This window comes from Convolutriloba macropyga, chromosome 2, assembly GCF_964194025.1.
Source record: "Convolutriloba macropyga chromosome 2, txConMacr16.3, whole genome shotgun sequence".
NCBI classification, from domain to species: Eukaryota; Metazoa; Xenacoelomorpha; order Acoela; family Convolutidae; genus Convolutriloba; species Convolutriloba macropyga.
Genome location: NC_134469.1, coordinates 10,458,070 through 10,474,486, shown reverse-complemented (window position 1 = coordinate 10,474,486; position 16,417 = coordinate 10,458,070). Strand labels below are relative to the sequence as shown.

At 34.2% G+C, this 16,417-nt stretch overlaps 1 protein-coding gene across 1 annotated transcript in view; it reads right to left on the bottom strand.

Moving 5' to 3' along the window:
• Window positions 1–5,533, bottom strand: part of LOC142335117 (uncharacterized) — a 10,691-nt gene extending 5,158 nt beyond the window's left edge. The window contains exon 1 of the mRNA XM_075383472.1: window positions 5,268–5,533. Within this exon, the coding sequence (XP_075239587.1) occupies window positions 5,268–5,322 (55 nt within the window). The 5' untranslated portion in view covers window positions 5,323–5,533. The remainder of the gene's footprint in view (window positions 1–5,267) is intronic.
• Window positions 5,534–16,417: the final 10,884 nt, after the last annotated feature.

Here is a 16,417-nt window from a genome sequence, read left to right as displayed (position 1 = left end):
AAACATTTTTTGGTTTTGTTGATAAAATTTTGAATGGTAATTTAAGTGATTCCACTGACACATTGGCAGAAAAGTAACCAGTACCGACCAAAAACAAACAAATTTAAATTAATCTTGACAAACAAAAATGAGAATTGCGAATTATGAGTCGGTTTTTGAGAATCGAATGAACAATTTTTCATTCATTTTTGCACTACATAAGAATGCGTTTTCCAAGTTGACCCTGGTTGCATCTTTGTGCAATTATTCGTTCTCATACTTGTATATTCAGCATATTGATTTTGCCGCTTAGTTGATGCATATTATATGCACATCAATCCCACGGGCCATAATTTTGTATAACGATTTTCTATGTAATGGCCCGCGTGCTATGTAAGGGGGACCGCAAAAAGTAGTGGACACATAAAAATCCTCAAATTTATCGTAAAAAAGTTTTAACATATGGTGGGTTTTTGTCTCAATTTGAATTATTAGACAGCAAGGAAGAAAGGAGGAAACAGCCCATGTCTAAGTTCAAGAATTGGAGAAAATCAAAAAAATTACAAAAAGGAATCTAATTTGCATAGGATAAAAAAAATTGAGCATGTGAGTTTTTTTCTATGAAAGCGTTTCATATGATATTTCATAAATCAAAATGGAGGGCCTGGAAGGGGTCCTCGAAAAGTAAAAAGTTACAGTTTTTTATTTATAGTAAAGGGAGGGTGATAGTAATGGCAGTATATTTGTTCAAAATTTTGAAAGATTTGGAAGAAAACGCAAACGTTTCAGAACGTTTTTTGGATCAAATACCTTTCATCCAAACAACTCCATATTTGTGAAACCACTTGTTAACTGCAAGTAGTCTGAAACGAGACCGCCCTTGTGAATTGAAAGCAATTCCGTTTGAAGTAAGAAAACTAGAACAACTGCAAATGATTTCACTGCAACTGCAGCGGCAATGATTTGCTAAAAAATGAGAACAACAGACTGTAAATAATTTTAATCCAGACATACGTTAGATTACAATATAAACGAACAAGGGTTCTCGTTAATCATCTACATTTTTGACCTAATTGTCAACCTAATTATGAGATAATTAAAAAAAGAGTTTTACAAAATCGTTACAAAACCAAACTACTAATTGAATAGCAAAATACCATGCCTCATTAAAGCGCTCACAAGATCTGCCAATAAAAAGTCTAGGAGAAAAACAAGCACCAAAATAAGCAAAAACAAAATTTTTTAGCGAATGAGATAAAAGAGGAGAAAACGAAACACAAATATTGACCACTCAAAAAATTTTATGAAAACGCATATTGTCCAACAAACAAAGCATGAGTTGCGACATGACATCCATTATCAAATACTTTTTGAATGACAGGAAATTGGATGGAACCTCTCAATGATGAGATTAAATTACAAGCTGACGAAAAGAACAAAAACTGAAAAGTATAAAAATTGATTGACAACGAACAATATCTTTAATTTTAATACTTTTCGCTATAAATTGAGTACATTGAGCAACATCATTCATTCAATCCTCAGTTAGAAGCCAATGAGACCAGTCAGCATTTTTCGACTATATCATTGAGCGAGACAGAAAATTGAGCGAGAAAAGTGTCGAAGCCAATAAAAAAATGAAATTTCTGGTTAAACCTTTTCAAAATTTTTAGCGGCAATGGGATTCTTCTTGTTTTAACACTATGACTTTGAAAAATCAACAAGTATGAACAAATATATAAAAAAAATCACTGAAATTTTTTTAGAAAACGCTTTATATCAACGACGTTAATTTCAATAGCTTTCACCGGAAGATGAAAATAAGCCTAATTATGCCTCAATTAGAAGACAAGGATGTTTGTCAACCATAATTCATCACATAGAACATCAAATTAGCTCTTATGATTATGAAAACAACATCAAATACATGTAAAAAACCAAAAATTCAGTAGAAAAGTGCGAGAAGAAAGTGTCGAAGCCATTTAAACCATAAGAATTTCTCTGAAAATTTAATCTATGGTCCATTGGACTTCTTTTATAAGCCAATGGGAACTATCAATATTGGAATAACGAGATAAGATTTCAAAAGGAACCAAAATTACAGAAGAAAATCCGAAATTTTTTCTGAAATTATGAAAACTCAAAGAGTCGAAGTCGTAACCATTAGTTAGCCGATAAACCGCTTACCAGATTGTTTCAATTCAGTTAAAAGGAATGGGGTTCTGTCATTACTGAGACCGACTTACAATTCATTAAAATAAGTTTAATAATAGTTAGTGTCCAAAAAATTTTTTTTTAACGTCTTAACAGCCATTAAATTCAATAGCTCTCAACTGAAGTCAATAAAAACGGAAAGTTATGCCTCATTACGGAAAAAAGGATGTTTGTTATCCGTATGTCATAAGTAGTACATCAAAATAGGTCTTATGATTATGAAAACACCAACAAAATAAGGCAAAAACCAAAATTCAGCTGAAAAATGCAAGAAAGTGAAGAAGCCGTTTAAACAACAAATTTTTCTCGAAAATTTTTGTCTATGACCCATTCAACGCCTTTTCTAAGCCACCGAGAACTATCAATAATAGGATAATGTGGTAAAAATTTCGAGTTGAACCAAAATTAAAAAAAAATTATCCAAAAATTATTAAAAATTTATGAAAACTGGTGGCAGCGAAATCATAAAACCAAAAGTTAGAAGATAAAAACCACTAACCAGATTCTTTTTGTTTGCAATAGGAAATTTGGAGGTCCTGTCAGTACTGAGATTGACTTATAATTCATGAAAATTAATTTAAGATTGGATAATGTCCAAAAAAAATTCTTAAAAATTATTTTTAAAGTTTTAACGGCCATTAAATTCAAGAGCTTCCAACGGAAATAAAAAAAATACATTACTATATGCCTTGTTGGGAAGACGTGGTTGTTTTTTATCGACATGTTATCAATACGACACCACAAAAATTCGACGATTTTGAAAACAACAACAAACACAAGCAAAACCAAAAAAAAATGCAACGGAAATTTGAGAAGAAAGTATCATGGTCATTTAAACCATAATCTTTTCTCTGAAAACTTTATCTAGGACCCTTTGAACGTCTATTTTAAGCTAATTAGTACTGCCAATACAAAGATAATGAGATAAGATTTCAAAAGAAAACAAAATTACAAAAAAACACAATTTTTTTTGAAATTACGAAAACTCGTGTTATCGAAGTCATAAAACCTATAGTTAGCAAATAAAACCGCTTAACAGATTAATTTTAATTGCAGTAAAAAAGAAGGAGTTCCTGTCATTACTGAGACTGACTTACTTTTCAAGAAAATTAGTTTAATATTGGTTCAGTCGAAAAAAAATTTGAAAAGTTTTATTTTAAAGTCTTGACATCCTTTAGATGTCCCCCCCAAAGCGCTATATAGGTTTATCTATTGCACATATGAAAGCCAAATAAATTTTTATTTGGCAAATCTGTGCAATAGGACTCTCAACATTAATTAAAATCTCCAAAAGGAAATCAAAATTTCGAAAAATCAGAGTCGAAGACAAAAAAGACATGAGATGCCTTAAAAACAAAATTTCTTCCATTGGGTATCATTTGACTGTACATGAAGTTTGTCAATAATGGAACCTCGATTTGAAAATGACAAGTCTCAAAGTGACTAAAAAAATAATAAATAGGAAAATTTTTCTAAAAAAAACAGCTCTCAAATTGAATTCGAGTTTTTTTTATAAACTTCCTTATGAGACCAGAACTAGCCTTTTTATTGATCCACTGGTAACACAAAATTCTTTTTTTTGTAGCATGAAATGTAAGTTTTTAAAATGTTTTTTTATAGAAAAGCCCTAATTTGAACAAAAATTACGCTAAATTGCACAAAATCATGCTAAAAGTGAAAAAATATCACATGTTCACACAAAACGTTGAACCTCGATAACTCCTCGAAAAAAAACGAAACTCAAAAAAAAATCTTTTTAATTTTGAATTCGACGCTGGACAAGCTTTTTAATGACACCAGTCACATTTCTCTACGATGAATATATCGATCGGCCAAAATTGACTGAACAAAAAAAACCCATTTGAGTATATAGTTCCTCCCCAAGCCCCCCCCCCCACAAGTGGGGTCGGAACAAAAAATTTCAGAGGGCAGATCTGACGGCAAAAAAGTGACAATTTCGTGTTTAAATTTTAAATAGGAGCATTTGCAGGGCTCTGCTGACGCTATCAAGATCACAACTAGCATGCAAAGGTTCTATATGTCTTGGAAAAACAATCGTAACTCAAAATTTGTTAGATGTAAGTCCAAAATCAATTTCTTTTCGAAATCAATTTTTGAGTTTTATGAAAATTGCAATAAAACTCTAACTTTCAAAATTGTAACTGAATGCCAGGCATGAACATAAACAGTAAACATGTACTTTTTTATTACTCAAGTTTTTGTGATTTTGTTTTTTCCATTCTGCCTGATAGCTACAAGTCTCTAGTTTCAATATATGAAGGTTTTCGTCAAACGAATAACTAACTTTATATTAAATAATGTGCGTAGGTTTTATATCAAAATACAGTATGTGATCGGAACTGCAACAATTCTATGATGGTAAATATAAAAATCAAAGATGATTATTTATACGCGTTTTTGATTTTCGAAGACTTGCACTATCAGCAAAATAATCACAAAAAATCGTGGTTTCTTGATATTATGTGGTGTAAGGAACGCATCATAATGATTGATAATTTACTCCCACCATTTACTGTAACTGTCTTTTTTAACCCATGATATCATTCCACCGCATATGAGAGTTACCAAAGATTGGTCAATCTTTGCTGCAATAGTAGTACCATGATAAGATTTATAAAAATTTCTCCAGTCTCGCGAAACGGCTAATATAACCCAAAAAGAAAAAAAGCTCATAACAGACAGTTTTTGAAATGTAATTAAAGGAAATGAAAAATAAAAAAAAGTAACTGAAAATCGTTTTTTGTGGTTCTAATTTTTTAATTATTTGGTTGTTGTAGCTACGAGCTTCCGTTTCCAATTTATGAAGGTGTTCAACCAAAAAATTTATGAAGCTTTTCAACACAGGAAAACGATTAACTTTTGTTTCCGTTTCACAAATGTGTTACAGTTACTTAAGAACCTCATTTATCGATCATTTTACTAAGTTATGAATTTTAGTTTGTCTATAGCCAGACAAAAACATTTTGAACGCTTTTAAACTGCTGTACAAAGTTTAAGCTGCCCAAGCTTCTCCTGATCTGTTCGTTTTGTTTCACAGATATTTAAAATCTTACCGTTAACGAGACAGGCAATTAGAAGCACAAGCTGGCTCAAATTTGTAATCTTCATTGTCTTGAACGGCTCCAATTAATAATTTGGTGCAATTAGAGAATTTCAGTGAATTAAGGAACAATTCTAAAAGTTTAACTTAATTATTTTTGCAAAAGATGTGCAATGTTGATAAGAATCCGTTTTTGTTAAGAGATAATATGCTTTCTCAGCAATGTTTTCTATATTCTGTTCAGTCCGAACAATTAAGAAAAGTCCATACGCAAAAACTTTTGATGTCCTGTTGATTTTGTTTTGTTTTGCTCCCATTTTTAGGAATATTTGACACCAAATTCGTTTTTAAAGTGATGCCAAGTACAACAATAGCAACAACAATCGCCATAACATTCGCACTAGAAAACGCAGCATGAAAAAAAAACAACTTGTTACTTGTCAAAAAAATGATGCATCAAGAATTTGAATGTTTTGCTGCATAAAAAATTTATAAGTGCTTTACATTTTCCTAAAAAGATTGGCTCAGTGGTATAATTAAACTATATAATCAAGCTTTCAGTTTTTAGGGCACATCGAAATTTAAAACTTCCAGTGAAAACAAACTTGCTTTGTCATGCCTCATCATGACTTGTGTTCTTAATGAAATTGTTTATTTTTTCAAGTCAATCCTCTGATCGAAAAAATAACTCTGATCTCAAAATTATCAGACGAGTGTAATTCCCCTTAAACATGTGCAGCTGGCAGATACTATTGTTTTAAAAACAAACTCTATTTGAGGAGTATGATTATTTATTCCGACCCCACTTGTGGGGGTAGGAACTATATACTCAAATGGGTTTTCTTTTGTTCAGTCAATTTTGGCCGATTGATATATTTATCGTAGAGAAATGTGAGTGGTATCATTAAAAAAATTGTCCAGCGCAGAATTCGAAATTAAAATGATTTTTTTTGTATTAATCGAGGAGTTATCGAGGTTGAAAGTTTTGTGTGAACATGTGATATTTGTTCACTTTTAGCATGATTTTGTTCATTTAGGGCATTTTTTGTTCAAATTAAGGCTTTTCTATAAAAAGTTATTTACAAAATTACACTTCATGCTACAAAAAGAAACAATTTTGTCTTACATTAGATCCAGTAGATCAATAAAAAGGCTAGTTCTGGTCTCGTGGAGAAGTTTACTATAAAAAAAAACTCGAATTAAATTTGAGAGCTGTTTTTTTTTAAAAAAATTTTTCTGTTTATTATTGATTTTTAGTCACTTTGAGACCCGTCATTTTAATATCGAGGTTCCATTAATGACAAACTTCATGTACAGTCAAATGATACCCAATGAAAGAAAAATCGTTTTAAGGCATCTCTCATGTCTTTTTTGTCTTTGACTCTGATTTTTCGAAACTTTTAATGAAAATTTGATTTTCTTTTTGAGATTTTACTTAATTTTGGGAGTCCTAGTGCGCAGACTTGCCAACTAAAAATTTATTTGGCTTTCCCATGTGCAATAGGTAAACCTATATAGCGCTTTGAGGGGACAGCTAAGGGCTGTCAAGACTTTAAAATATAATTTTTCAAAATTTTCTTTCGATTGAACCAATATTAAAATATTTTTCATGAATAGTAAGTCAGTCTCAGTAATGACAGGAACCACTTCCTTTAAACTGCAATCAAAATTAATCTGGTAAGCGGTTTTATCTGCTAACTATCGGTTAACTATCGTTTTATCTGCTAATTCGATAACACGAGTTTTCCTAATCTCAAAAAAAATATATTTGTTTTTTTTTTGTAATTTTGTTTCTTTTTGAAATCTTATCTCATTATCTTCGTATTGGCAGTTCCAATTGGCTTAAAACACCGTCCGAAAGATCATAAATAAAGTTTTTAGAGAAAAGATTACGGCTTAAACGGCTTCGAATTCTTCTTCTCAAATTTCTGTTGCGATTTTTTGGTTTTTGCTTTGTGTTTTCAAAATCAAAGGATTTATTGTGGTGTTTTATTGATAACATGTTGATGACAAACATCCATGTATTCCCATCAAGGCAAATAGTAAGATATTTTTTTTACTTCCGTTGAAAGCTCTTGAATTTAATGGCTGTTAAGACTTTAAAAATAATTTTTAAGAATATTTTTGGACATTATCCGATCTTAAGTTAATTTCGTGAACTGTATGTCAACCTCAGTAAAGACGGTACCTCCATTTTTTCTATTGCAACTGAAATGAATCTGGCTAGTGGTTTTATCTTCTAACTATTGGTTTTATGACTTCGCTGCCACCAGTTTTCAAAATTTTTAATTAATTTTTGGATTTTTTTTAAATTTTTGACTCACTTTGAAATTTTATCACATTATCCTAATATTGATAGTTCTCAGTGGCTTAGAAAAGGCGTTCAATGGGTCATTGATAAAAATCTTAGAGAAAAAAATGTGGTTGAAATGGGTTCTTCACTTTCATGCACTTTTCTGCTGAATTTTCGTTTTTTGCCTGCTTTTGCTGTTGTTTTCATAACTATAAGACCTATATTGATGTCCTACTGATGACGTATGAATAACAAACATCCTTATTGCTTTATTGAAACATAATATTCCGTATTTGTTGGCTTCAGTTTAGAGCTATTGATATTAATGGCTGTTAGGACATTAAAATTTTTTTTTGGATATTAAATCTTTTGAAACTTATTTTCATGAATTGTAAGTCGTTCTCAGTAATGACAGGACCCCATTCATTTTAATTGCAATTGAAACAATCTGGCAAGCGGGTTATCGGTTAACTAATGGTTGCGACTTCGATGCCTTGAGTTTTCATAATTTCGAAAAAAAAATCGGATTTTCTTCTGTAATTTTGGTTCCTTTTGAAATCTTATCTCGTTATCCTAATATTGATAAAGCCCATTGGCTCATAGAAGAAGCTCAATTCAGCATAGATTAAGCCTTCAGAGAAACTCTTATGTTTTCAATGCATTTGACACTTTCTTCTCGCACTTTTCTACTGAATTTTGATTTTTTCATGTATTTGTTTTTGTGTTCAAAATCTTAAGACTTGTTATGATGTTCTTCTGATGAATTATGATTGACAAATATCCTTGTCTCTTCATTGAGGCATAATTTAGTTTATATATATCTTCCGTTGAAAGCTATTGAATTTAACGTCGTTGATATAACGCTTTTCTAAAAAATTTCGTGGTTTTTTTTTATATTTGTTCATACTTGTTGACTCTTTGAAATCATATTGTTAAAAAAAGAAGAACCTCATTGCTGCTAAAAATTTATATGGGATTTGAAAAATTTTGACCAAAAAATTCATTTCTTTATTGGCTTCGAAACTTTTATCACTCAAATTTTTTTGAATTTGCTATTTTTGCCATTTAATTCTTCATGTAGTCGTAAAATGCTGACTGCTCTCATAGGCTTCTAACTGAAGATTGAATGAATGATGTTGCTCATTGTACTCAATTTTTAGCGAATAGTATTAAAAGTGATCGATATTGTTCGTTCTCAAACATGTTCGTCACCTTGTAATTTAATCTCCTCATTGAAAGGTTCCCTCCAACTTCTTGAAATTCAAAATGTATTTTTTCATTGATGTCATGTCGTAACTCATGCTTTGTATGTTGGACAATATGCGTTTTCAAAAAATTTTGTGAGTGGTCAATTTTTGTGTATCTTTTTCTCTTCTTTTATCATATTCGCAGAAAAATTTTGTTTTTGCTTATTTTTGTGCTTGTTTTTTCTCGCAGTCTTTTTAATGGCAGATCTTGAGAGCGATTTCATGAGGCATGGTGTTTTGCAATTCAATTAGTAGTTCGGTTTTGTAACGATTATTTAAAACTCAAACATCTATTTTTAGTTATCTCATAATTAGGTTGACAATTTATTCAAAAATGTAGATGATGTCGGATCGGAACATCATGTGCCAACGCACATTAACGAACATCCTTGCTTTATTTTAAAACTTGGAGCTATTCACGAAACTCAATCTCATAATCATAATTTCATTTTAGTCATAATGTTTAGGCTTTGTGCTTATTGATGTCCTAATCTCAACTCTCTTTTTTAATTTAAAAAAAATAAAGACGAGAAATATGTTTAACGATTTCTTTTAATGGAACTTTTTAAAATGTCAGTTGATGATTAGCATGGTCCATTACAACTTAGAACATGTCAGAGATCCCACGTTATAAATAGCAATTGAAAAAGAGCTGCAAATTATTGAAAATATTCAGCGATAAGTTAAGATGCGGTCCACAGGTTTAAGCAGTCACCTATTATTGATCGTAAAATATTTGGTCGTTAACAGGCACAGAGTCGAGTAAGAAAACTGAGAATCAGAGACGCTTAAGTTTGATAATCAGAGAATTTGATCAATCTGATTTCCGAATTATAGTGCAACAAAGCCTCTGCCGCATTCAACCTCTCCAACGCCGGAGGTTATGAGAGTTTGCGACCAGAACAGACTTGCGTTACGCTGTATTATCGTTTTTTTTTTACAAAAAAGCGTTTTTTTTACAAAATTATCGTTTTTTCGTTTTTTTTACAAAATTTTTGTATTATCGTTTTTTTTACAAAATTTTTTTTTACAAAAAAAGCCATTAAACCGTTGCTTTCAAATTCGAACAATCAGAACTCGGGAACTATTCGGTTTTAAATCTCATTGGAAGGCATTCGGATTTAAACCCGTTCAGATCGTCAGTCGTCCTCTCAACTTTTTGCACCGGCTTCTTTTAATCCAAGTTTATAGTTGTTGCCATAATATTTTACCGTCACTTGGTTCTGTGAACGAGTTTTTTGCCATTCGCTTTGTCGTATGAGCTCTGATGTTACAATTCCCGTGGTAGGCGTGGACAGGTTCAGCTGTTAACTGGGCATCATTGGGTTTCCATAGAAAACTTTTAATAGTGCACTCTGGTCAGACCAGTGTGTGTTGTAATCCAGATCTTATCAGACCAGTGCGTGTCGTAATTCACATCTGATCAGACCAGTGTGCGTTCGAATCCACCTCTGATCAGACAAATGCTTCCTAGGTTGAAGTAAAAACCAAAATAAATCGTCTTTGAATAGAAAGTACCAGACAGAAGGGACTTCTGGTCGGACCGGCTCAAACCAAAGTGAACTTTAATCAGACTATCATGAACCCCCAAAACTATGTGTGCTCGATGTGCGCTCGAAAACCTCCTCTGATCAGTCTCGTGTGCGATTGAAAATCACTCCTGATCAGGCTAATCTGCGCTTGAATCCGCATTTGATTAGAATGATGTGCGCTCGAAATTGCTTCGGATCAGACTCAAGTGCGCTCAAAATGACCTCCGACCAAAGTGAAGTGCTCTCATTTCATGCACATTAATGTTTTCTGTAATATACTCAAGTATGGAAAAGCCATATAATTCGAGTGGGCGAAGATCAGGTCTGTTCAGAGGTCTAGTCGGCCTGGACATCTCGACCTGGGATTCGAATTCACCTCTGTTCAGACCAGTGTGTGCTCAATTCCACCTCTGATCAGACTAGTATGCTTTCGAATCTACCTCTGACCAGACTAGTGCACTTTCAGATACGCCTCTGATAAGACTAATGTGCGCTCAAATTTAGTTCTTAGCAGACAGCTCCAGACCGACTTGACTCCGGATTCAATTTTCAGACCATTGTCCAGAATTTGAGTAGCTTGAAGAATTGTACATACTTTGCTATTTGAGCGTAGAATGAACAAGTGTAATCTAAGAGTCTGAAGAGAGGTCTGGAACCTAGACCTGGGTTCGGTGCACTGTTAACTCAAATTTTCAAGAGGCGACTAAAATGCCATGAATGCATTTCATTTGCATGTGAAACCTTTAACAACAACTCATTGACAGGCAAGAGGTTTCAATGTAGTTCTTTTCAAATGGTCAAAACAATTACAACAATAATAATTAATTTTGAATAGAATTCTGTTTGGTAGCGGCGTTTTTGATAAAGCGCTGGTCTTAGTAAACAATCGAAAGCAACGTGCCAAACGAAGCGTGTTTGACCACAAAAAACAATCGAATTGCAACTAACGTGAGCTATTAGTTAATAGTAGTTAGTTTTTAAACAACGTATTGTTGATTGATTTATTTATTTACCGTTTCTTGAGATGTTACAAACATCAATTCTCATAAACTGCGTCAATTTTTTTGTACGTTCGCTAGAATCTCAAACTTGCTCAAACTTAAACGTTTTGAAAGCTGTTTCAGATAATACGAGTTGTTATTGCATAATCGAATTGCATAATTACAATGACGTCAGTATACCCGACTCCAGACTCGGAAGATAATGCTTCGGATATTTCAACCGCAATCGTCAAAACTCCACCCCCTGCATATGTCGTTTCCAAAGACGATTTCAACCCAAAAGGCTTAGTTCCCGGATCAAGTTTGGACAAACTAGCTGGAATCAATATCCTCAAAATGCGGATGAACAAAACTCTCTACAACGCAACTTCGGCTCAAGATATCCCGAATCGTTTCCTATTTCTGGACGATTCGGATCGACAAGTATTTGTGGGTCACGAGACCTCAGATCGGATTTGTCGTTGTGCCGTGGGACGAACTCGATCTTACTCTTTAGGAATTCTATCGGAGGCTGACGAGGTCAAGCTTGAGATCCGAAAAGACTATTCCTGCCTCTCGTCGCTCGGATGTTGTTCGTTTATACCCGGTCAAAACGTGGGTCATTTTTCAACAATTTTGGATGACCATGGTCAACCTTATGGCGAAATTATACAGAAGTTTGATTTGATGTTTCCGAACTTTCAAATCCAAGATGCAGAAAAGTGTCCTCGCTTTGACGTCATATCACTAAACGCGGGATGTTGCCTACCTTTTGCGATACCGTGGAAGTCGTGTAACAATGGGCAAATTTTTGCAATTTACAGACCAGGGAGCAGATATGAGATCGGATACGTTGGAATCGAGGAAGAGGGTGGGAAGAATTCCTTTGTCAAGTTTCCGCAAGATGCTATTTTGTCGGACCGGATTCTGCTCCTAGGAACATTAGTCCATTTGCACATTCTGTTCTTCACAAATTGCTGTTCTTGCCAGCAATGAAACCTATTCCAAAGTTTAACATCACAAAGATAAAACCAATCAATCACAAAAAAGAAAAATTGCAAACTAGAACTGATCACGAACATGAAGTACTAGATCTAGAAGCTACAAGCAGCTTGCTGAAATTATAAATAATGCTTTTAAAAATTAGGTCAACGTTATTAGCGCCACTTAATCAGACTCATCTCATTAATATTGAAGTTTAAATAGTTTTTGTAAGCAGAACTTCCTGGCTACAGCCTACAAAAAAATTTAATCTTGAAAAAGTATTGAGGGCTACTTGGCAATGATGCAGTGAAAATGTCCATTTGAACGTGAATTTCCTAAACAATATGTTTAACCACCATTTTATTACGATAATTTCTTTTGTAACTTCTTAATGAGGGTAAACGGATATACTTTCTATAGGTGCGAAATATATTACTATACCTGTTCAAAACTACAAGCATTGAAACTCTCTCGATCAAATGTCAAAACAAAAAACGAAATTTTATATAGATGGCATTTCTAAGACAAACTACACACTGCTGAACTGATCCAACAAGAGTGACTGAGTTTGTGAGCATTGAATCCCAACCTCCAATTTAAACATTTTTGGTATAATATTTAACTAAAGAAGCCCCCGATGCTTCATTTTTTGTACAATTTGAAAAATCTGATTCTCCACTTCTAGAGTCAATTTATCCATTGAGATGGGACAATGTGGATGGTTCCCTTTTCATTTTCTCTTTCTACTTCCAACAGGTTCTTTAGAGTGAAGTATAGATATAATACGTCAAATTTTTTTATGATAAAGTTATTTTTGCAGAGAAACTATTTCATAGGTATATAAAATGAACTGGAGCAGCTCAAGTTCAAAAGTTGACTGATTGATTAATTGGTAGCGTCAGAAGTCTGATACTGCCTTCGTTTCAGCTTGAATAACTTGGATAGAAGTCAACAAAGAAAAAAGAAGGAGTTGAGGTCAATTGATTATTCTTTTAGAGCCAACAAAGTTTACGTATGACAAGGGTAACCAAAGTGGTCTATAGTTGAGAAGTGGACAAATTCATTTGTTATTGTCCATTATTGTGCATTGTTGCCTGATAAGCTACAAAGGAGTGTGAAACCATAATATTACCACAATAAAAACATAAAAGAGCTGTAGCTTAGGAATTGACCTGTAAAAAAGTTGTGAAAGCAAAAACATTGTTGCGAGAGTTGAACGGACTTAACACAACCAGAAAATCGGAAAACTGCGATGAGATCGAGCAGTTCAATTGAGAGATGTGGTAAAGAAACTGTGTGCTGATAGAGACAGCATCCATCACTTGAGTGAATTTGGTTACAAATACAAAATTGTGAACCATCTTCAATAATAAAAACTCTTGTTGAATTTTCTTCTTTTCAGTAACCTTATACATTTCTTGTTTACTCATCTGATGTTATCTGATTATTTGGATCAATTCAGTACTTAGACTTGAATTTTCAACAGCCGAAGAAAGCAGTGTAAGACACCAGAGCCCTCCAATAGAAGTTTGAGAGCCATCAAACCACCCTCAGTCTGTTAGAGTTTTGGGCGAAAGTCCCTCCCCAGCTAGTCCGTCTGAGCAAATACTAAACTCTACTCTGGTGTTCCTGGGAGGGCTCTCGAGAAAGTTTTCGACATTTGGAGTGGTTTTTTTCTGTGGTGATTGCAGTTGAATGTTGGATCTTGTAGAAGCGACGAATTAAAAAACGGGATTTGATTTTCACGACGACGAAAGAAGAAAAAGAAAACTGAGGACGGGGTCAAGTTAAAACTTTACTGAGTGACAGAGTGCATGAGTGTGGTAGCGTGCAAAGCAGTTTGCTAGTTAATTTGGAGCTCGATGGGGTCACTGTTGTCATTTAGTTCTTTTTGTACAGAGGATAGAGCGAGGAAAGACATAGCAAAGAGCCAAAATCACTCGAAATTGAGTTAGGTTTCAGAGTTAGAGTAGTTTATCAGCGTTCTGATTGAAAAAAAATAGCTACACATCAAAAATTCGGTAAGACATTTTGTAGAGAGAGACGAGATAGAGAAAGAGATACAGAAAGTGTGTGTGAGTGTGAAAAAGAGAGTATTGAGAAGAGAGAGAGAGAGAGAGAGAGAGAGAGAGAGAGAGAGTCAGAGATAGCAGAGTGGAAGTCAAGTTAGGGTATAACTGTTAGTGTTAGCAAATGGTTTTTTTGAAGAAAGAGGGCCAGTTCAAAGAAAGGACAGTTTAGAACGGGAATTTGTTAATCTGATAATTGGCATGTGGAAAATTTGAGTGTAAGTAAAAGGAAACGAAAGTTAAAGTGGGAGAGAAGGGAACGAAGAGTAGTTTTTTACAAGTGTGTTTTTCTTTAAAACTGGAGGAGCACGAGTGTGTTCCTTAAAACTGGAGGAGAACGAGTTTGACTCTGAGGGGAAAACGGAGTGATATCTGCAAAGTTGGCAAGTATTTTTTCAACAAAAACAAACGGATAGGTTTCCCCGAGAAGGAGTTGGTGTATTTCAAAAAGCGGTAGTTGTTTAATGAGCAGAAGGAGCAACGCAAGGCAGAAGTGAGAGATTTGGGAATTTTCTCAAGCGTCAAAGGCAAGCACTGGCAATAGCTGAGAGTAGAATTGAATAGTTTAGTGAAACATAATTTTGGGGAGCATTATTGAGAGTTTGGGCGTTATAAGCATTATGTGTCATGCCACGCGGTTTTTAGAGATCAGCTTCAGACCGGGCGTCAATATCTATAGAGAGTTCTTTAGACAAACGGTTATTGTCAGTACTTGAAGCAGACTCTTAAGGAGTGCAATAAGTAGGAGGCTTTGTAGTGGGTAAAAGGAACCTTCTGATTGACAGAAAGATATCGTAGGTGAAAAAATAATAGAATGAGTGGATTGCAATTTAGGCAAAGTGCAGATGGAGCGGCGTTAGCGAAGAAATGTTGTTCTACACAAGTTGCAGGTTGTGATGGGATTCAGACTTTTTAGCAAGTTTTTTATTTACTACAGTTGAAAGGCTAGAAGGCAGAAGAGTTGAGGTCAAATATGTTAGGAGAGATAAGCGGAGAAGAAACAGTAGGCAAAAAGTGCAAGGTTGATTAAAGTGCGGAGTAGGCATAAAGTGCAAACCGATGAGGAAGTGATTATGAACCCAATTAAATGGTTGAAAACGAATGGGAACTCGAATAATTCTGAGCGAGAATAAACCTACACGATCAAAACACCGTAGAACAACAGACAAAGAGAAACAATTTGGGATGAAGAGCAAGCAACGCCCGTTCTAAGGGAAAGAACAAAGACAGAGAGACCGGGTCAAAAGAGACGAAGAAAAACGAACGTACAGTGAAAAGTTGTAACATAAAGAAGGGAAAGGTTGCAAACAAATAAGAGTACGGGAGACCATTAAGAAAATTTTTTGTCAAATTTGGAGAAAAAGTTTACTCATGAAAATTTTGTATATTATGTGAACCGCTCATCAGCGACTGATAGAGAATATGAGTCCTGCTGCTTAATTTTTTCTGAGTTTGAATTTTTTAATGATGAAGACGAGGAGTTCGGATGAAAGTTCTCATGAGACATGAATCAAGGACTTAATTTTTCATTAAGCCGGGTTTCCGTATCTAAGGGGCAATCGAAATGAGATTTAGAGGCAAAAAAATTAAGGAATTGATGTTTTCATTGAAGAGGGCCTGCGTGTTGTTGAGACTTGAGGCGGTGTTTATAATGATGGAAATTGATGGTAAACTGAATCCGGCTCTTGATGGTTGTGCTGGCTTCGACGATTTAGATCACAACCCACGGTGTTGGTGGAATCGCAAGCAGTTATCTATAGTAAATTTTCGCCTTTTTCAGTGGAGTAGCAACTCGGCTGTCATGAGTTACAAAAATCTACTGCGTTCTGATGCATTGCAGAGGGATCGATGGGACAGAGGTTTTGGGCCATGACAGAAGGAAAATTCTCTAAAGATTATAGCACGTTCAGACTGCAGGAGCCCCTCATCCAATATCATAAAGGTAACGAATAAGAGCAGGTTGCAGTGATATCAAGAAACTTTGAAATTATTGTGTCTTGGGAGACAGCTGAATTGCTCGTGAGACCGCAATCAACCAAGAAAATAGTTCATTCGATA